This window comes from Dromiciops gliroides, chromosome 3 (genome assembly GCF_019393635.1).
Source record: "Dromiciops gliroides isolate mDroGli1 chromosome 3, mDroGli1.pri, whole genome shotgun sequence".
NCBI classification, from domain to species: Eukaryota; Metazoa; Chordata; class Mammalia; order Microbiotheria; family Microbiotheriidae; genus Dromiciops; species Dromiciops gliroides.
Window position 1 is genome coordinate 628,131,514 of NC_057863.1, and position 22,369 is coordinate 628,153,882.

General features: G+C 42.7%; 1 protein-coding gene across 13 annotated transcripts in view; it reads right to left on the reverse strand.

Moving 5' to 3' along the window:
- The window catches only part of CAMTA1 (calmodulin binding transcription activator 1), a 1,311,517-nt gene that overhangs the window by 161,649 nt on the left and 1,127,499 nt on the right, over nt 1-22,369 (reverse strand). For all 13 annotated transcript variants that reach the window (XM_043992683.1, XM_043992682.1, XM_043992681.1 and 10 more), the window contains one exon: nt 21,914-22,067. In XM_043992683.1, the coding sequence (XP_043848618.1) occupies nt 21,914-22,067 (154 nt within the window). The remainder of the gene's footprint in view (nt 1-21,913; nt 22,068-22,369) is intronic.

The following is a 22,369-nucleotide window of genomic DNA, read 5'->3' on the forward strand; positions in this document are numbered from 1 at the left end:
TCTGATCTGTTGAATGCTGTCTGTCCCTGATTGGAGAAGGCTGGAGCAGGACCATGGACAGCTCATCCCAGATCCTCCCCAGGAGGCTGCCCAGGGGAGGCCATCTTTTTAAAAAGTTTTTATTTTTTTATTTTTAGTGAGGCAATTGGGGTTAAGTGACTTGGCCAGGGTCACACAGCTAGTAAGTGTTAAGTGTTTGAGGTCAGATTTGAACTCAGGTACTCCTGACTCCAGGACCAGTGCTCTATCCACTGAGCCATAGAGGCCATCTTTTCATCACCCCATTAAATTGTAAACTGTTCAGGGGCAGGAGCTGTCCTTTGGCCTTTCTTTGTACCCTGCCCCCCTCCAGTTTAGCCTGAGGGGCACATCATAAAAGCTTAATAAAATGTTTACTGACCGAGATCAAGAATTGTGTGTGCATTAGGATAATTAGAATAGACTCCTCTTTCTGACTGGATTCCAGTTTAGCATGATATGGCAAGGAGAGAATATATCTACAGAAGCTCTCCCTGCACAAAAAGCCCAGGGAGCCTTAAAACGATTCCTTCCCCAACTCGAAGGGCACTGGGTTCATACCCTGGATTTTCCCAGACACTGCTTTGTATCAGAGAGCAAAGGATAATGGGAGCATGGCATTAGCGCTGGAAGGAACCTCAATCGTCGTCTAGACCAAACCCCTCATTTTACAGATGGGAAAACTGAGTCTGAGAGAGGGAAGTAACTTACCTATAATCACCCTGGCAGTAAGGGTCAGGTGAAAGATTTGAACCCGGGTCCTCTGATTCCAAAGTCAGTGCTCTTTCCACTGTTCCATGCGAAGGGACTTCAGAAGTCCTCTAGTCTGACCCCTGTTATTTTATAGCTGAGAATAGTGAAGGCCAGGGAAGGGAAGGGATTCTCTGAAGGTCACACAGGTAGGGGGTAGCAGAGCTGGGATGCAACCCAAGTCTTCATGGTGCAGTGATAAGACCAGTGGACTTGAAGTCAGAGGCCCTTAGACAATAGTGCAAAATGGCAGCCAAGCAAGGCTATATGGAGCCAAGCACTCTGCAGGTGTGGCATTCAGAATGAGGAGGCTGCAAGCTCTGCTCTGCCCACACCACACTTTCTGAAGCCCAAAGTTTAGGAAGGACCGTGGTGAATTGGGGAGGGTCTAGAGGATGACAACTGGATGATGAAGGGCTTTGAATGGAGGATGGGCTGGAGGATCTGGAGATGCTGAGGCTGGAGAAAAGAAGACTTAGAGGTCATGGTAGCTGCCTTTGAGCCCTCAGGGGCTATCGTGAGCAAACAGTGGATTCTTCTCACTGGCCCAAAAAGGCAGGACTGGGAGTCATGGGTAGAAGTGGCTCATTTGGGTTCGATGTCAGGAAAAACATCTTGATGGTTACAACTGTCTTATAGTGGAATAGGCTGCCTTAGTTGATAGTCCCTTGGGTGATATCTTCAAGTAAAGGCTGGATAACCACTTATTAGGTGGGAGGGGAACATTTTTTCTTAAATGTGTGAAATCATGAATCTTTATTGTATAGTTATATATACAACATTTTAAAAAAAGGATGTGGTAAATTCAACATGTTACTTTCAAAGCTATCCTGTTTGTCTGTGCCTCAGAACTTCCTTCTATCCTCTTCTGAGTGTTTTAAAAATGCTTCCATGACCCTCTTTTGTTTCTTTTCTTTTCTGCCAACAATATCACTAGCTCTCTTCTGTTTTCCCAATCCTCTGTGCCCCCCTCCCCCCAAAACCTCCCTACAATCCTGGTACCAATGGAAACAATGATTATATCAAAGAATATGATTCTACACATTTGCCAAAAAGCTATGCTTCATTCTGCACCTTGGATCTATCACTGTATGTCAGCAGGTGGGTATACTTCATCATGTACCTTATGTCTATCATTCCTTTGTCAGCAGGTGGGCACCATATTTCAGAATGTATCTTGGATCCATCACTCCTCTGCCAGGAGATAGGAGATAGGTACCAGGCTTCATCATGCACCTAAGATCCATCATCCCTTCATCGGCAGGTGGGTACCATGCTTCATCATGCACCTGGGGTCCATCATCCCTCCATCAGCAGGTAGGTACCACATTTTATCATGTACCTTGGATCCATCACCCCTCTGTCATGAGGTAGGAGATAAGTACCATGCTTCATCATGCACCTAAGATCCATCATTTCTCTGTCTGCAGATGGGTACCATGCTTCATCATCCATTAGATGGGATTCTTTTTAAGATGCAGGTTTGATTAGATGACTGCTTCCAACTCTGGAATTCTGGGATTTTATGAATAAGGTTCACACCATAGCATCATAGCATTAGAGATTTAGAGCTAGGATGAATCTTAGAAACCTACAAGTCTAACACCCCCTTCCCATTTTACAGATGAGAAAACTGAGGTTTGGAGAGATTTAGTGACTTGTCCAGGCTCACATGGCTAATAAGTGTCAGAGGTGGGATTAGAACCAAGCTCTTCCTGACTACAGGTCCAGTGCCCTATCCACTGTGTCATGCTGTTTTTGTCTAGCTTCCAGGCTTTGAAGGAAGCACCCTCAAAGATACAGTGAAGAACAACTTAGCCGGGAGCTGGAGAGGAGGCGGGGCTGGCAAATGCTTCATGTAGGAAAGTAATAAGTTTTTGTCTTTTAGGTGGGGAGGTGGTGGTGTAGGTTAATTGCAATGTAGCCCGAGGGGAAAACGAGAATTTGGAAAACAAATTCAGATCCTTCCTCCCAGAAAAAAACACAAAAAACTAAACAACACAAACAAAAATCTCCAGCAAACAGATTAGATTTCAGCAACACTGCTAATGTCTCCCCTCTCTGTGCTTTGGGTCAGGATGTTCAGAGAAGGAATTTTGGTTGGACACCAGGGCTTGTAGCAGGCAGTAAGTACACAAAGACAACTGAGCCTGCCTCGCCTAATTTCCAGACTAATGGGAGACATCTTCTTTTAGTGGTATTAATTAGTGGAGTGTCCTGAGAAATATAATATGGGACAAATGGGAAAGGAAGGAATCCCATATAATTTGTCCACAGGAAGACACCCCCCCCCCAAAAAAAAAAGAAAAGAAAAAGAAAAGGAAAAGAAAAGCCTTTGAGCCAAATACTCAGGCTCTGGCTGCTACAGACTCCCTGGGCAAAATGCGCAGCAATGATGATTCCCCAGAAGGGCTTTCCCGCAGTCCCTCCCAAAAGACTTTAAACAGGTTTTCTCACCAAGCATGATACTATAGAAAGTATACAGGGTTTAGAGCCAGAGGTCTAAGTTCAAATCCCCACTCTGCTACTTACTAGCTATGTGGCTTTGGACAAGCTGTTTCCCATCTTTCTGGGGCCCAGTCTCCTCATCTGTAAAATGAGGGGGTTGCAAAAAAACTATTAAACTATGCACAACCTTTGACCCAACTATATGACTCTTAGGTCTATACCCCAAGGAGAGCAAAGAAAGAGAAAAAGGACCCATTTGTACAAAAATGATTGACAGCAGCTTTCTTTTTTGTATGTTGGCAAAGAATTGGAAACCGAGGGGATGCCCATCCATTGGGGAATGGCTGAACAATTATGGTATATGAATGTGATGGAATACTCTTGACCTGTAAGAAATGATAAAGGGGATGGTTTCAGAGAAATGTGGGAAGACTCGTATGAACTGATGCAAAGTGAAGTGAATAGAACCAGGAGAACAATTTACACAATAACAACAATTTTGTAAAAACAATCTCGAAAGATTTAAGAATTCTGTTCAACACAGTGTTCAACCACAATATCAGAGGAATTCACAATGAAACATGCTGCCCACCTCCTGACAGAGAGGTGATGGTCTCAGAGTGCAGCTTGAAGCATATATACATATATACTACATATGCACATATGTCCTTTTGTATCTATTTGTATTTTTGCATACATTTGTTTGTATGTATATATATATATATTTATATATATATATCTACCTACATACATACACACATATATATTTGGACATATCTAATGTCAGAATTAGTTTTGCTTGACTAAACATGTTTATAATGGTTTCATTTTTCTTGCTTTTTAAGGGGGAGGTGGGATGGCAAGAATTCAGAACTAAAAATAAATTTTAATTAATAGATAATAATTAAAATGCTTATTTCCTTCAAAAAATAAAATGAAGGAACTGGATTGAGTGAAAGCTAAGGTCCCTTCTGACTCTTGATGTGATCTAAGTCTAAGTCAACAAGTATTTAATAAGCACCTGTGAGTTTTCCTGACAGAACCCCATATTTAAAGAAAAGGGATTATGTATATAGCTAATCTTTGCATAAGAATGTTTTTGGTCAGATCACCCATGTAGAGTTTTGGTTTAGAAAATACCATTACCATTTTTGTTTTAAGGGTTAAATGAAGTGAGTGTTGCTCAGTACTTTACAAAACTTGAAGCAATATATAAATGCTAGCTATTATTAAATATTAAATTAATATATTAAAGTTGCTCTCTTGTTATCACCACCACCACCACCACCACCACCACCACCACCACCACCACCACCACCATTTACCCAGTTTGCTCCACACCAGGCCTTCTCTATTTGATCCTTACTGGTAACCTGGACTTCACCCCTGGGTCCCTTAGCTTGGATAGGTGAATTTTGTTTTATTTTCCCTACAGCCCAGGCATCCAAACCACTTCCCTGCACAATTCCCACCATGCCACTGTGTTTACAACCCACCCTTTCCATCTCTAGCTCTCCTCTATGGATTATCTTGTTCCATTAGAATGTAAGTTCCTTGAAGGAAAGACCTTTCTTTCTTGCTTGTCTCTGTATCTGCATTGCTTAACACAGTGCTTAAGACATAGTAAGGCCTTAATAAATGCTCTTCATCTCTCTCATATATCTAGCTATCCATCCATTTATATCTATCTCTATCCTCTATATCTATTTCAATCTATCTCTTATCTACCTATCTAATCTATCCATCTATCTATTATGCCCAGCCTATCTTCTTTCTGGGAGGATGCATAGTGAGAATGAGGGATTACTAATGGACAATGTGAGTATGCCATTACTATCCTTGCAATGTCAAGATCAATAGAAGTAGACTCCCATCATGGTGAATGTACCCTCGGTAGTGAACTTATGGTAGGAAATGGATGAGAATTATACAGCATGGGCAGGCATGGATGGGGTGCAATATTCATCGATGGAGGCAATTCCCATATCAATGAGACCACAGATACATTGGAGTAGAATATTTTCCATGTTATTCTAAATATTGTGGAGGTCAAATTTAATATATGAAGACTTAATTGGATGGCTCACCTAAATATTGAGGTCCCGGAGATAATGAGGGACCTCTAGGTTTAAAGCTTCCTCCCCTCAGAAACTGCCTATGGGGAGAGGTTTCTCCTTCTGACTTCAGTAGCATACATAACTTCAGGGTGGGCCAGGTGTGGCCCCTCCCAAATGAGTCAGCCAAATTTAATTTTACCACAATATAGACCTCACTTTACAATCAGCTTCTATAAAATCTGAATCCAGCTTATTTCTCAGTGTGTGCACTTTCTCGCTCTCTCTTTCTCTCTCTTTCTTTCCTTCCCTCCCTCCTCTCTCTGTCCCTCTGTCTGTCTGTCTGTCTCCTTCCCTCCCTCCTTCCTCTCTCTGTCTTTCTCTCTCTGTGTCTCTCTCTCCTTCCCTCCCTCCCTCCCTCTTCTCTCTGTCTTTCTCTCTTTGTCTCTCACTATTTCTCTCTCTCTCTCTCTGTCTCTTCCAACCACATCTCATTTTAATGGGGGTAGACTGTATTTGAACCAATATGTACCTATGTATATGCCTATACCAATGTGTTAGTCTCAATCCAAGGAAACACTTAATGTGCAGGGCTTCCCACCTCAATATTAATGGGTGGTTCTTGTACAAAAGTAGGTTCTTTAAAGGATTTCTTTTATTACATTGAAGTAGAATGCCACCTCCTTGAGGGCACTAATGGTATTGTTTTCATCTTTGTAGCCCCAGGGCCTAGCAGGGAACCTGCTACATAGTGGATACTTAATAAATACTAGATGAATTCAATTCAATGGGATAGATTTTGAGGCTACTGTGTGGCAAAGGGGCCTGAAAAGTCTTGGGGGAGAAACACAGAGCATTTAGGTCCAAATGGCAGGTCTTGTCAAGGAAAATTTGGGAAAATTTTGGGATTTGGGAAAATCCTTTGACCCTTGGCCTCAACTGAATGGTTGATTCACTCAAATACAATATTGAGCTCTTCACTCAGTGGCTTTGGGCATTTAAAATTTTTTCTAATTGCCCAATCTGGAGCACAGAAGATCCTGAGATATGTTTTACCTTAGGGTAGCTATCCTCTATCCTTTCCTAACCCCTTCCCCAAACTCCCTCAGTTTAGGTCCATGGATTAGGTCCAGAATTGGAAGACCTTAGGGATCATCTGGTCCAGCACCCTCTTTTCCCCTGTGCTTATAATGACCATGCCTTTTGCACAGGAAACAGAAGCATTGGTGACTTTTATAGATACCTCCCTTTCCCTCCTAAATTTGGTGGTAATTTAAAAAAAGAATCACCTTCCCTTTAATTGCCAAGTGTTCCAATAACACTGACCTCAACAATAAAGGTCACATTTCTATAGTACTTGGGGTCTGCAAAGTGCTTTCCATATATTATCTGGCTTGATTCACTGATATCTCTTCATGGCCTCACTGCTAATTCTGAATTAGAATAGATGAAACCTGAGAAAAAAATACTAATATATGGGTGGGGAATATTTTAAGATAAAACTTCATGCATGGCAGGCCTATCATCTAGAAATCACTTCTGTTTGCTCTCCCTCAGAGCCAGGAATTGACAAGCCTGGAGATATGACCTCAGGAAGTCAGAGAAGCTGGGTTGGAATCCTGGTTTTGCCCCCTCTGCTACTCATGTGACCTTAGAGAAGTCCCTTCCTCCTCATTGTCAGAGGATGTGGGTTTGAATCCCGACCACTTGCTATCTTGTATGGGCTTAGGTGAAATATATAGTTACTCTGGGACTCAGTTTCCTCCTCTCTCAAATCATTAGATTAGACTCCATGACTCCTAAGGTCCTTTCTTGGCACATATCTTGGATTTCTGTGTGACCTTGGAAAAATCACTTAACCTTCTTTGGCCTCCATTTCATCTATCAAATGATTGGGTTGGACTATCTATCTAATGAAATAAACCCAAAGTGGTAAAGCTCCACCCAGGCCTCCCTATGGTGTAAGAGAAAAAAACAACTGCATTGAGAATCATGAGATCTGGGTTCAAATCCCTGCTCTGGTCTTAGGTGATTTGCTGTCTCTCGGCCTCGGTTTCTTCATATACAAAATGAAAGGATTAGATTAGAAAAATAAGATCCCTTCTAGGTCTAAAGTCTTATGATGCCAGCTAGCATGGGCGCTGGCTGAGGGGCTGTGGGACCCCATCACTGCCGCATTCCTAGACTTCCTCTAGTCCTGGTCCTGTGGAAGGTGCCCGCTCTAGCTCCCGTGCCTGAAGATGGCCATCTCTGTTGCTGGGGGGAAGTTGGATTTCAGCATCAGCCACCAGGTGGCAGTCACGGATCAGGAACTGATCTTGGAACCTGGTGTGGAGGCTGAAAGCCTTTGTTGATTTTACTTCTTAATATTCTATAATCACCAAGATTACAATCTAAGCAAAAACCCCAAACAAACAAACAGAATCCCCCCCCCCCCACTCCTGATCTTGGGTCTTGGTCTGAATAATTATGAGAAAACAAAAGATAGGTCTGAATAGGCAGCCCTGGGGCCTGATGGGCTAGCAGCCAAGAAGGAGGAAAGGAGGGAAGGTGCCCTGGACATAGTGGGGTCTTGGAGATCAGTTTGATGGGGGTGGGGTGGGGATAACCAATCCCAAGACTTGGGAGATCCTGGACGAAGCCAATCATAAGTTGCTGCTGACTGGGGCATTTCCCATTGGCTTATACTGAAGATGAAAACAATGGCTTCCATAAGACTAATTCTGCTCTATTGTTGATTTGCGGCCTGTTCATTAGCTTTCCTGGCTCTGGCAGAACTGGCACTCAAGCCACTACTTTGACCTTGATGGGATTCTATTCCTCCTGTTGCCTGACAATCCCAAAGAGGATGGAAATGGTCTCTTTACCGGAACAAAATGGTCTCTTTCCCCACTGTGAGAAGCTGGGATACTGACTGCATTGGGGCAGATCCCTACTGGCATGCAGAAAGAACAGGGGGTTTGGAGTCAGAAGATATAGGTTTGAATACTGGCACTACCATTTGTTGTCTCGTGCAGGCTTTGATGAAGTGTTTAGCCTGTCTGAGCTTCAGTTCCCTCTGCAAATATAAAGAGTTATGCCAGATGACCTCTAAGTTTCTTCTTTATCCCTAATACATAGCATTGTGCTGATACATAAAAGGAGCTTAATAAGTTCTTGTTGTTGGGTTGATTCTAACACAAAATCTAAAATTATGATCGTATAATATTGAAAGGCTAGGGGAAAGAGAGACAGAAAAAGACAGAAGGAAGAGAGAAAGAGAGAGAGGGAGGGAGGAAGCATGAGAGAGAAGGAGAGAGGGGTAGAGGGAGAGAGTGAGAGAGGAGAGAGAGGAAGGGAAGGAGAGAGAGAGAGAGAGAGAGAGAGAGAGAGAGAGAGAGAGAGAGAGAGAGAGAGAGAGAGAGAAGAAGAAGGAGGAGGAGGAGGAGGGATAGAGAAAGATAAGGAGGGGGAGAGGAAGCAAGAGCCAGCCAGAAAGAGACAAAGACAGAGAGAGACAGACAGAGAGAGACAGACAGACAGCCGGAGACAGACAGAGGCAGAGAGATACACAGAGAGAAACAGACACACAGAGAGAAAAGATACAAAAGTGAATTAATTTGGGGACTGGGCAAGGTTTGGGAATATAGGAGCCATGAGTGAGTAGTAAATGTCACTTTGGGGCTGACCTTCAATTCAACAACTCAATAATAATTTATTAAGTACCCACTCGATGCAAAGTACCATGATCAATGCTGGTGATACAATGACAAAATGGAAAATGATCATCATCTGAGAGGGGAAATGAAGAGACTGGGATAATTCTGTGACCCAGTCCTGATGATGACCATGGTCTTTAACCCTAAATTTGATCCTCTGTCTTGTGGCTCCTTTAAACCTAGATATAGTCTTAAAATATGACCATGCCCCAATCACAAACCTACCCCCAAAGCACCCAACCACTCTCCACTCCAAGCCACCTGTTCCTTTGGGCAGGAACAGAACAAATAGGGGAGAAAACTAGAGATAAGAAGAAAATAAGGGGAAATGAAAAAGAGAGAAAAATGGAAAGCGTATTCTAGAATGCTTGATAGTGTTACAGAATGGGAGTAGAAAAATTTAAATCATTCCAAGAAGACCTGTTCAACCATTGCTATCTCTGACCTCACACACTGCTGCCTCTGGAAGTCCAAACCAGAGAAAAACCAGAAACTTCTCTCATCTCTGATCTTTTCCTTAGGGTTTCTGATGGTGTGTGGATTCCAACTGAGTCAGTTAGCATTCCTCAGGCCAGAGAGGACCTCCATCCTCTCCTTTTTCCTAAATGTATGTGGTTGAAAAGTCTACCAGCTCCTCTCCTTTTCCTAGAATGAATAATAGCATTTTAGAATTTTATGGGGGGGGGCAGCTAGGTGGCACAGTAGATAAAGCACTGGCCCCGAATTCAGGAGTACCTGAGTTCAAATCCGACCTCAGACACTTAACACTTACTAGCTGTGTGACCCTGGGCAAGTCACTTAACCCCCATTGCCCCCACAAAACCAAAAAAACCAAAAAACAACAACAACAAAAAGAATTTTATGAGACCTCAGAAGTCATCTAGCCCAGGGGTTCTAAACCCTTTTTGTGTGTCCTGAACCCTCTTGGCAGGGTCTGGCGGGGCTCATGGACCTCTTCTCAGAATCACATTCTTAAATACATAAAATAAAATACATAAGATGACAAGGAAACCAAGTCCATTGAAATGCATCCCTGATGTAGAGCTTCAGAAAATTCTTCTAACAAAGAACTCAATGCTTTCTTTCACTTTGCCATTGGTTTTAGTTTTGCTCTCAGGAATAAATCTTACTCTTCTTCCAGAAAACAATTCTGGCTCTGTTACTTCGATCTGGGGCTCCATAAGCAAATCATTTAATCTCTGGGTCTTTCTTTCCTCATCTATAAGAGAGGGGATTGAATTAGATGACTCCTATGGCTCCTTCCAGCTCTAATTCCAGGATCCTATGAGCTCTTAAAAGATTTGAGGATGGATCACATCCCCTCAAAGTCTTTTCTTCTTTGTGATAGTTCTTTCTCTTCTCCCTCATGTGACATGTCTCATGTCTATTGATCATTCTACTGTCTCTCCTTGGGAAGAGATCCAGTTTTTCAATGTCCTTAAACAAACACAGTGCTCTGGAAGTGGTTTGACCAACACAGAGAACAAAGGACTAAAACCTCTCCTTTTCTAGATATAGTCCTTGTATTAATGTAGCCTAAAATTACATTTCTTTTGTTGTTTTCTTACTGCAAGCATGCCATGATGTTGACTCACATGGGGTTAGCAGTAAATGAAAACCCCCAAGACTTTGTCCACATAAATTGCTCTTAAGGCTGCTCTCTTTAATCTTGCATTTGTGCAATTGATTGTTTTTTTGGACTTAAGTATAGGACTTTACATTTATCTCTATTAAATCCTGTCTTGTTAGATTCAGCCCAATATTCAACTTTGTCATGATCTTTTTAGATTGTTTGGATACCTGATTCTGTCATTCAGTGACTTAGTTATCTCTTCTAGCTTCCTGCATGCCTTCCACATCTTCATCCGAGTCACTGATAAAATGAAACAAGGACAAAGATAGAGCTCTGTGACTTGGCATCTCCAGGTTGATATAAAATCAATCAACACTCTTTCAAACAACAATGAAGCACTTATTCTACCATCATGCAGGTCACAGTTCTCCATTATAACCTCAAGGATACCATGAAGCACTTTTTCAAATGCATGATGAAGTCCAGATACAAGATATCTGTAATAATCCTCTGAATTGCCAGGCTACTATCTCAGGGGAAAAAAAGAAAAAGATGACTTATTTGGCTGTATTAGTTCTTAGTGAACCAATATAGGCTCCTGGTGATCACTACTTTCTTTCCTAAATTCTCAGAAACCATCAGTTTGGTAATACAGTCTAAACTTTTCTGAGGACTAATACCAAGCTCATCAGTCTATAGTTTTTAGATTCTACCTTCCTCCATCCTCTTTGAAAACATTATCTTTAGCCCATTTTTAGTCAGATAAATGTTTAGGGTTTTAGTTTTTGCTGCTCATTGGAAGCAGAGAGATGAATAATATGATCTTTTAAGGTCCTTCCAAGTCTAGAACAATGTTATTTTAGTGATATTCCCTCTGAGAAGGTCTGGAATCCACATTGCTTCTCCAAAGACACACACAACTTTCCCTAGCCAGGTGAATTTGCCTTGGATTTAGAAGGCAGTCTTCCAATTTAGGGTGTGTGTGTGTGTGTGTGTGTGTGAATTTATTAGATAAGGCACATTATATTAAAAGCTCTTTCGAATAGTCAAGTATTTTTTAGTTTATTTTTTGCTTTCATACAGCAAAGGGCTAGGAGGAGGAATGGGTGGCTTCAGGCCTCTATTACAAGGCCATAAAGTCCACTCTCCTCATTTTATAGATGAGGAAACTGACGCACAGGGTAGCTAAGTGACTTGCTCAGAGTCACACAGCTAATGAATGTCCAATGTGGGATTTTTGTGCAAAGAAAAGATGAAACAGACTAGAGATCAGTGGGTATGGGCTGAGAAAGTAGGGGTCAAAAGTAGAGATTTCCCAAAACATGGGGCTGTGTGTTGCATGATATTGACTCACAGGGGTGGGGAAGACACAGGGAAGGTCCAAATTTCTGAGTTCAAATCTGACCTGAGACACTAGATGTGTGACTCTAGGCAAGTCACTTAACTCTCATTGCCTCATTTTTCTCATCTGTAAAATGAACTGGAGAAGGAAATGGCAAAACCACTCCAGTATTGTTGTCACCAAAAGTCAGATATGACTGAACAAGAGCACCCTAAAGAAGCTTATATTCCCTCAATAGCTAAAAGAATGAAATAGAGGGCAGAATTTACCTTGACCTTTCATGGGAACAGACTCCCAAGGAACCCTCTGCAGAGGCATTAGGAGGGCCACTGAAGAACCATCTGGCTGTTCTAGATACTCTGTAAACAGGCTAAAAGTTAGAGAGTGGCTAAGAATGGCAGTAGGGTCATTCTCTGCACTCCTGGCTGCTCACCAGCAGAGTTTTTAGTTGTGTGTTCCCCACGGATGTGGCTTCAGTAGGTAGTAGGGGTTGACAGAGTCATAACTAGGGCAGAGCCGCTGGCTCTTTGCCCCAGAGTACTGAAATTTAGAAGGCAGCTACAATGCTTGTGCTTCTTCATTAGCAAAGAAACAATTGAGTATAGAACCTAGTTAGAGCAAAAGCAGTTAGTTAAAGTAAGAAGCTACCAGATGGCTAGTAGGATATTCTAGTGCCAAGAGCATTGGGTTCAAAGTCAAAGAACCTGAATTCAAAGTCTAGATATGCTATGTGCTACCTAGGAGAACTTGAGCAAGTCCCTTATTATTTCTGAGTCTCAGTTTCTTCTTCTGTAGAATGAGAGGCTTGTGTGCATACCCTTTGGCCCAGTAATACCACTATTAAGTCTTTTTCCCAAAGAGATCATAAAAAAGGGAAAAAGGCCCACATGTACAAAAATGTCTATAGCTGCTCTTTTGGTGGTGGCAAGGAATTGGAAATTGAGGGGATGCCCATCAATTGGGGAGTGGCTGAACAAGTTGTGGTATATGAATGTAATGGAATACTATTGTGCTGTAAGAAATGATGAGCAGGCAGATTTCAGAGAAACCTGGAAGGACTTACATGAACTGATGCTGAGTGAGATGAGCAGAACCAGGAGAACATTGTACACAGTATCAACAACATTGCGTGTTGATCAATTGTGATAGATTTGACCCTTCTTGGCAATACAATGGTCAAAGATAGTTCCAAAGGACTCATAATGGAAAATGCTCTCCAAATCCAGAAAAAAAGAACTATGGAATCTAGATGCAGATTGAACAATACTATCTCTATTTCGTTTTTGTTTTTGTTTTTTGAGGTTTTTCCTTTTTGCTCTGATTCTTCTTGCACAGCATGACTAATGCAGAAATATGTTTAATGTGATTGTACATATATAACCTATATCAGTTTGCTTCCTGTCTTGGGGAGCGGGGAGGGAGGGAGGGAGAAAAAATTGAAACTAGAAATATTAAAAAACAAATGTTGCAAACTATCTCTACACATAACTGGAAAATAATAAAATACTTTTATGAAAAAAAAAAGAATGAGAGTCTTGGACTGTTTCAAAATCTCTTAAAATGTAGGCTATGACCCCATATGGGGTCATGTAACTGAATGTTTGCAAAAAAATTGGCAACAGGAAAGTTATGTATACCTATTTTATATACCTATATACCTGGGGTTATATAAACATTTCTAGGCAAAAATGGGTCACAAATGGAAGAAGTTTAAGAAATCCTGGACTACATGACCTCTGAGGTCATTTCCAGCTCCAAGTCTATTATTCTTTGATTTGGGTTAAAATTTTGGCTCTGTTTCTTACTATGTCTGTGACCCTGGGCAAGATGCTTCCCCTCTGAGGAGAGCTTTGGGCCTTGTGCAAAATGAGAGATTACATTGTAAGCTCCTTGAGGGCAGGGACTGTCTTTTGCTTCTTTTTGTATCCCCGGCTATTAGCACTGTGTCTGGCACATAGTAAGCACTCAATTAACATTTATTAGTTGATTTATTGATTGAGGGAATTGAGCTGGATGGCCTCCTGGTCCCTTCCAGCTCTGAAACGATCATCCTATAACTCTGAGGTCTAGGAAACTTCACCTGACCATTCTAGCTGAGATAACATGGCCAAAGATGGTAAGAACCTTTGGAAGTCTGTGTCTTCCCCACTAACTGGAGAAGACATGCTTCAAGGAGTAGATATTTCAGTGTTTCCTTCATACGTCCCTATGGAGGGAAATTGAAAAAAAAACCTGATGGTGAGCTCAGAAGGTCTGGCTCAGGTAGGACAATAACTTTTTGCTAGGCCTATGATCCTATAAAGAACTCACATATATTTTGAGCTTATATCAGTTTCACAAACCATGGCTGGGACAAGGATCAGGATTCACTTTTTAGATACTTGAGTTGAGAGGCCAAGGGCAATTCAGCATGTCTTCTTCTGTTCTAAGCTTCCTCTTGCCTAGGGCCACACAGCTAATACATAACTGAGGCACTATTTAAACCTGGGGATCCTGAGTCCAAGACCAGAACCCTTCACACTGTATCATAAGGAAGTCCATGGGTTCTGCTATTCTGAATCTGAGCCCCACTTTGAAGAATCCCAAAGGTCAGATAGTAATTAGTAATTTTGATCCACTGGGTAGGCTTCAGAAAATCCACCTGGGGCAAGCAGCATAGTATAGTTCTTCAAATCAACATTTAGAGTCAAATTAAATTGTTGGGGAGAGATCCTAGGATGCTAGTCTGGACAGAGACCCTAAGACATCTTGAGGCCTACTGCTGGAGATGCTGCCAACTGGTAGCTTTCTATTCTGACCAATCATTCTTGCTAACTAAGTGCTAAAGCTCATTCTTTTTCTAATATGCCAAGAGATTTCAGCACCCTGGGTCAATGCTATAATTGTCCAACCCTGGTTGCATCTCCACCCAACAAAGGAGTCCTGTATCCATTATGCAACAGGTAAAGAGGTTGCTGCAGATTAAAATTTCCCTTCACCATCTATACACACAACATTTTGATTAAATCCCTGACAGCTCTGCTGTAGGGCAGAGAAATTTGGAAACATCAGGAAGTCAAACTGTGAAGTCTTTGAAAGAATGTGATTTATGTGAAAATGTGATGAAGCTAATGTGCTTGGCTCCTGAGTTTTGAGGCATGCTTGATTCTGGAACCCAGTCTGATGCCTTCTTGGCTCAGAGTGTACCTCTGTTTCCCCCTCCCCCCAACATAGCAAACAGGCACTCTAGACATGTTCCAAGTCAGATCAGAATCTGAGGCTTTTATTTGGGTTATATTTTCCGAGATGTGTTTCCCAGGATGTGCATCCATAAACAGAGACATGTACATGCATACGCACTCTGAATAATTGTGCGGAGCTCCTCGCTCCCTCCTGAGACCAGAGAGAGCCAAGTGTTATTAGATTTATGGGGAGTTTGCTGTAGTTTTACATAATTTTCTTGATGCACTGCAGGCTTTTGAACAGGCTTGCACATTTCCCTTCACTGAAAGCGTTGGAGTCCTAGCCCGATCTCCCTCCTGCCTCCAAACCCCCACCTCCATCCCCATCTCTTCCGGTTTGTTTGGACTCTATCAATTAACCCCAGGGGGTGGTATTTCTGACTGACGCGGAGGCAGGGGCCTCCTTTCCCGTTTTCTCCATTCTCGGCCTCTCTAGGATGGAGCCCCTGTGAATGAAGGGTTCCTAAGCTGGGAGTAAGGAGGAGGGATGAGAAAGAAGGAATGGGAAAGGGTAATCCCAAGAGATCACGCCATCCCAAAATTCAGGGGGCTGCTTTTTCCTTTGTCCTCACATCCCTAGCTCCTGGAACATTCTTTTGTACACAAGTATTGGTTAATGTGCTTAATAAATATTCATTGGATATACGTCTTCTTGAGTTCAAACCTTACTAGTTGTATGGCCCTGGGCAAGTCACTTAACCCTGTTTGCCTCAGTTTCCTCATCTATAAACTGAGCTGAAGAAGGAAATGGTAAATCACTCCATATGGGGTCACGAAGAGTCAGACATGACTGAAAAAGGACTCAACAACAATAATAAAAATGAGGAGAGAATAAGGAATTAGGGATGTCAGGACATAATTCCAATAGAATGTAACATCCTTGAGGGCAGGGACAGTTTTTCTGTTTTTTGTCTCCTCAGCTTCCAATAGTTTTTTGCACAAGTAGGGACTTATTAAATGGATGCATTCAATGGATTAAAGTACAGGAAGGAAAGAGGTTCAAAGAAATAATGTACAGAGAATACCCGGGCAGATATAAGCCCTCTGAGGGCAGGGACCCTGTGTCCTTTTGCCTTTGTCTCCTCAGGGCCTAGAATGGTGCCTGAAATACAGCAGATACGCAGTAAATGTTTGTTGGGTTGAATGGCACATGGGGTCTGTCAGATGAGCAGAAAACTGTTCTCGGTATGTTCAAGGTAGCTGGGGCTGGAGGAAGTAGGGCTTAGTTACTCAGGCCTGAACTGTGCCGACCATCTCATGGGGCTCATCTTCTCTTGGGTGGACTCCCTGACCAGATCCCTCTGGCAACCAGGGTCCCCAATGTTCATATCCAACAGGCCGAGGGTGGCCCAGAAGGGGCTGGGGTTGAGGGGGACCAAGCTTCTGCTTCCCAGGCCTTTGAGCATCCTTTTCCAAATGGGCCAGCACTGAAGGCATCTCACTGAGCCAAGACAAGGATAGGCTCAGAGTTCGCCAATTCCCTTATTTTTCTGGCAGAGGAATATAGAAACCCAGGTCAAAGGAGAGAACTTTGGAGGGGTCCATAAGATAGAATTCCTCCCATATATGGACAGGAGTTACCAAGAATCAATGTCCCTTTCAGACTTCATAAGCTTCAGAATTTGGAAAGAGGATAAAATAGCTAGGAGTACTGAAGCCCTTGCAGGGTGGGGAGGAGTTTTGTGGATAGAGTACTGGACTGGGAGTAAAAAAGACCTGGGTTCAGATGCTGTGTGATCTTGGACAAATGACCTACACTCTTTGAACCTTTATTACGAAGTCCTAGTCAGAACACCTTGTGTGTTGGTGGAGGGAATTCCCAATAAGTCAGTCATTTGATAATCCTTTAGTAAATACTATGTACTGGGAAATGTTCTAAGCTCTGGGAGTACAAAGAAAGGCAAAAATGGTTCCTGCCCTCAGAGAGGTTACATTTTTGGGGGGCAGGGTAATGAAGGTTAAGTGACTTGCCCAGGGTCACACAGCTAGTAAGTGTCAGGGTGGAGAGCTCACATTCTAATGGGGAGATCACATATACACAGACCAGTAAACCTACAAGGTAAATACAGAGTGGATGGGCATAAGGCAACCTCAGATGGAAAGGCACAAGTGGATGGGGCAGGTGGGGGTGTGTGGAACAATGCAAGACTTCCTGGAGGAAGAAGGTGGGGCTTGAGGTGAAGTGCCTTCCATTGATGAAATGATACATCTTTCTGTATTCAGATTTATTGGGATGGTCTTTTTTAGGCACCCTCACAGCTGAGTCTTTTCTTGAACCATGACTCACAAAATCTCAAATTTTGAGAGGCTTAGGGGTCACCTGTTCCAACCTATTCATTTGACCAAAGAGAAAAAAAAATGAGGAGAGAGGAAAGGACTTGCCCAAGGTTATATTGTGAACTGGTAGTCAAAACGGTAAAAAAAATACCTTGTCCTTAGACTGCCAGGACCATTTTCATAATGTTGGGCTTAGGAAGGCTTGAGTTCAAATCCCACCTCAGGCACTTAGCTATATCACCCTGGACAAGTCCCTTAAACTCTCTGAGTGTCTCTCAGAGGTCCTTGTGTCCAACCCTCTAATCTATAAAATGAGGGACCTCCCAGGTCTCTTATCGCTTTAAATCTATAATCTTGTGATTTAAAAAAGGCCTACTTCAGACATGGCTCAAAGCTTCTCATGCAGATGCCTTCGTCTTGTCCCTGTGTTGTCCCAGGAGAATAAGGGGAAAATGGGACTAGGCAAAGACTTCCTATCTAATCATGATTTGTTTGAAGCTGCTGATGTGACATCAATCTTTGAGTGAAGGCCAAATGAACACCAGTTAGGTGATGCAGGGGGCAAGATCGATACCCAGATCCCTTCCCAACCCTGACCTTTGGATTCATTCTCTCTCCTCTCTGATGCTTGATATTGGCAGCTGTTTCCTGTCTCTGATTGTAAAATTGATGCTCAGGCGCTTAGGATGATGTGACCTCAGGGGAGTGGTACAGGCCCTAAAGCGGAGGTGCCTGCCCCGCCAGATTAAAATGCAACTGGGGAATATCGAACAAAATAAATCAGAAATGCAATAAGACAAAGATAATGTTAATATGTGATCTGCTGTGTCAATATGCCATGCAGTGGCCTCCAATTCTATTTGAGTTTGATACCACTTGTCCTAAAGCATCCTGCATGACACCTTTGTACAGTTAGATAGAGTTCAGTGCATGGTGTCAGGGACTTAGAGTCAGGAAGAGCTGAGTTCTAATCCTTCCTCAGATATTCACTAGAACTGTAAGCTTGGACAAACCACTTAACCACTTGTGCCTCAATTTCTTCATGCGTAAAATAGGGGGTGATAATAGTACCAACCTCACAGGATTGTGGTGAAGTTTAAGTGAGGTAATGTCTATAGAATACTTTGCAAACTATCAGTAGCTACACATTATTATTATTATTAATTATTATTATGAGTTATGCAATGCTGGACAGTTATTATACCTCACTGAGACACAGTTTCCATGATTATAAAATGATAGAATCTTAAATTTAGAGCTAGAAAGAACCTTAGAGGCCCTGGCAAGAGGTAGCTAGGGGGCACAGTGGGGAAAGCACTGGACCTGGAGTCAGGAAGACCTGAGTTCAAATCTGGCCTCAGACACATTAGCTGTGTGACCCTGAGCAAGTCACTTAACCTCTGTCTGCCTCAGTTTTCCATCTACAAAATGGGGATAACCTAATTCCCAGGGTTGTTACGAGAGTTAAGTGAGATAATTTCTGTAGAGTTTCGTATGGGACCTGACACATGCTAGGAGATTAATAAATGCTTATTCCCCTCCCTTTTGCATTGATTCTAATTCCTTTATTTTACGGATGAGGAAACTGAGACAGAGAGGTTGGTTAATTTACTTGTCCAATGTCACATAGCTAGTTTAGTGTCTCAGGCAGGATTTGAAGGATTTGAACTCAAGTCTTCCTGTCCTCAAGCCCAGCACTTTAGTCACTGAGATATCATAATATATTCTGGCCTTCCAAATACTATAAGGATCCTATGCGAAAAGAACTGTAATGCATATATAGCAGGTGCTTAATAAATGTTTATTCACTTTCTTGTAAACCTTTAAAGTCAGTGTAAATGTCAGTCATTATTATTTTTTCTCAAAAAATTAAGGTGAGATTCCTCCTCAGCTAAGCCTCCATCTGTATATAGTCCCTTCTGAGAGGGATGGGGAGGTGTAATTATTTTTCTGAGTGTCCTACCCCTCCCTGGAAAGGACTGGGCTCTCAGCTTGTCCATTACAAACCAGTTGGATTATGCTGGGAAGACCTTTGCCTCCACCAAAGCCAGCTGCTGGGGGGGAAGATCCTGTATTTCTAAAGGGCTCAGAAAAACTACATCTGTAGAGACTGTCCTGGGCTTGCAGACCTGCTGCCTGCCTTTCCTGGGTCCCTAGCTGATAAATATGCAACGATTCTTCTAGTGCAGTATCTTGTGGTGTGTGCGGCCCCGGCCAGCATCCTGGAGGACATACGATTTTATAGGATGTGACTGGCAAACACACCACTCTTTGGGAGCCCAGCTGGCCAATGGCGGGGAACAACTGTCCTTTCTCTGACAGCTTCCGGGGAGCTGCGGCCCATGTCAATTAGTAGCAGGCTGGGCACTGGTTCCTTGGGCAAGGAATTCCATGACAGGCTTGGTATTTTGCATTCAGCCATTCGCACCTGACAGATGCCTCTGAAAGAAGCCCTTTGCTGACAAAAATGAAATCCAACTCAATTATAGTCATCCATCTACCACCCAGATGGAGCAGAACTGTCTGGAATTGTCTGACCAGGCCGAACTGCATCCTGGAGTTGGGAATGAAGGCCTGGGGAGGTCATGGCAACACGAGGAGGGCTGAAAGCAAGTGAGATTATCAGTCCTGCCTCCCTTCTTGCTTCTTCAGACCCAGTTGTGAGTCTGGTCGGATAAGGGGTCCCTGAACCTGCAATCTTGCTTTGGTCACCTTGTTCCAGGCCCAGGAAGCAGGAGACCAGCCTTGCAGCATGGGCTTTGCCACCACAAACTTGCTATGTGACCTTAAGCAACATGTTTAACCTATCAAAAGGGCTCAGGGTTCAAAGGGAAGGAGGAGATGGTCTACTCTGACCTGTACCAGGCTGAGTCCCCTCAATAACATCTCTACCAAGTGGTCCTTCTACCTCTCCCCTGAACATCTCCAGTGAGGAGGGAGCTGCCCTTTCCAAGCTGCCCTCCCCACTTTTGGACAGCTCCCAAATTAGCAAATTTCCCCAGACATCAAGGCTAAACCTGCTTCCTTGCAATTTCTAACCCTCCTTCCCACTTCTGCCTTCTGGAGACAAACTAAACAAGCCCAGTCCTCACAGGACAGCCCTTCATAGGCAGAGTCATGTCTCTCCAAGCCTCATCTCTAAGCTAAATACCCCTGGTTCCTTCAACCAACTTTCATAAGGCACAGTCTGGAGGACTTCTGCTATCCTGGTGTTTCTCCTCTGGATGGATGCTCTCAAACTTATGCATATCCTTCCTAAAATGAGCCTGTGTTGAGGTTCCCAGTGACTCAGATTTCAAATCCAGAAAATGAAGATAATGTCTGTTTTACTTCCCTTATTTTGAACTGGCAAATGAAATTACAGATGTGAAAATACCTTGTAAGGAAAAAATGTTTTGTAAAAGATATATATGTGTGTGTATGTGTATATCCCTCTTCAAACTTTTTGAAAAATTTATTTCTCCATCCTTTTTTATTTCCTTCTTTCCTTTTCTCCTTCTTTCCTTCCTTCTTTCCTTCTCTTTCTTTCTCTCTTCCTTCCTTCCTTCCTTTCTCCCTTGCCTTTGTACAATCAAGGTATAGACACTGAGAGGTTTATTTTTCAGGATATTAAGAAGAATAATTGGTGGCATGGACAATTATGTGATCTTGGATAGCTGGTAACCCCATAATGGGTAGTCACATCTAATCTTTATGTTTTATCTTCCTTTACCACAGTTCTTTTGCAAATATAACCAAAAGACAAGCAGTATACCTTGGTCTGAACCCCTAAGGCAAGTGGCAGATTAGGACAGACTACCAGATTAGAAAGGTTCTGTTTTTCCTCCCTTGAAATACAATAAATTCCCCCAAGGTCAGTGTCTGACTGGTTGTAAACTCAAATGACTGTATTTTCTGTATCCTATGAGTCCCTATGAGAAATGGTTTCTATTCAGAAGCCCATTTGCCCTATGGAGACCTACTTCTCTCTGTGCCAACTGATGCATCTTTCTCTATTATATATGTAATAAAGTCTTTTCTTGACTTGGATTCTACATTATAACAAAATGGATTTCCTTGCTATGACAATGTATTTGCATGTTTATCCTGATCTGGGGATTTCTCCTGATAGTCTGTGTGCTTTGTATAGCTCAACTTATTCTGGGTTCATATGTCTGTGATTAAGCTAAGAATTTCCTCTATAGCTCATGCGCCTGATAACTCCTATTCAATACCCCTTTTTCTTTCTCTGTCTCTCTTAAAGTTGTGTCTTTAGTTATTGGGGTTCATCTTGCAGGTAGATCTCAAGAGTTACTGGTCCCAACAGATTTGAGGTATTGCCAGATAATTAACAGATAAGAGTATAGATCTTATTAAATATAAGTTTATATATAATATAATAATATAAATATAAGTTGGTGACTCAGCCTCACAACGAACCAACCTGCCCTAGTTGGGCTATAGTGGACACTGTGGTCTCTAGAGGCTAAAGAACATTCTCCCTCACTCTCTGAAAGTTTGGGAGAGCCCAGTCCAGGCTTGGGTGTACTCACACATGGGCTTGAGCTGCCCAATGAGCTCCTCCTTCGTCCATTTTGCCCACTCCTTCTTGTCAGTGTTGATGGAGCAGAGGATGGGGCCACAGGGCTTGCCACAATCTTCAATGGCCGGGACATTCAGATAGTGCACCAGTACAATATCAGGGTTCTAGGAGAGAGAACACAAGGAGAGTTGGTGAGGGACTATGGGGCTCTCCTCAGATTGGATATATCCTCCCATCTCCCCCTGTCCATCCATTTACTCCTGAACCAATCCATGCAAGAGCACAGATTCTACTTTGTATTAGAATGTTTCAAGACCCCCAACCATGCCACTAGTCAGGTATTCCCGGATGACCTTTCCAAACCTCCTTGGCCTAGGTTCTTCCTGAAGCCCTTTCATGACTTAGCTACAGATCTTTTTCAATGGACTGGCATTGGCCATCCTTAGCTCCTCTCCAGGTCCCACTG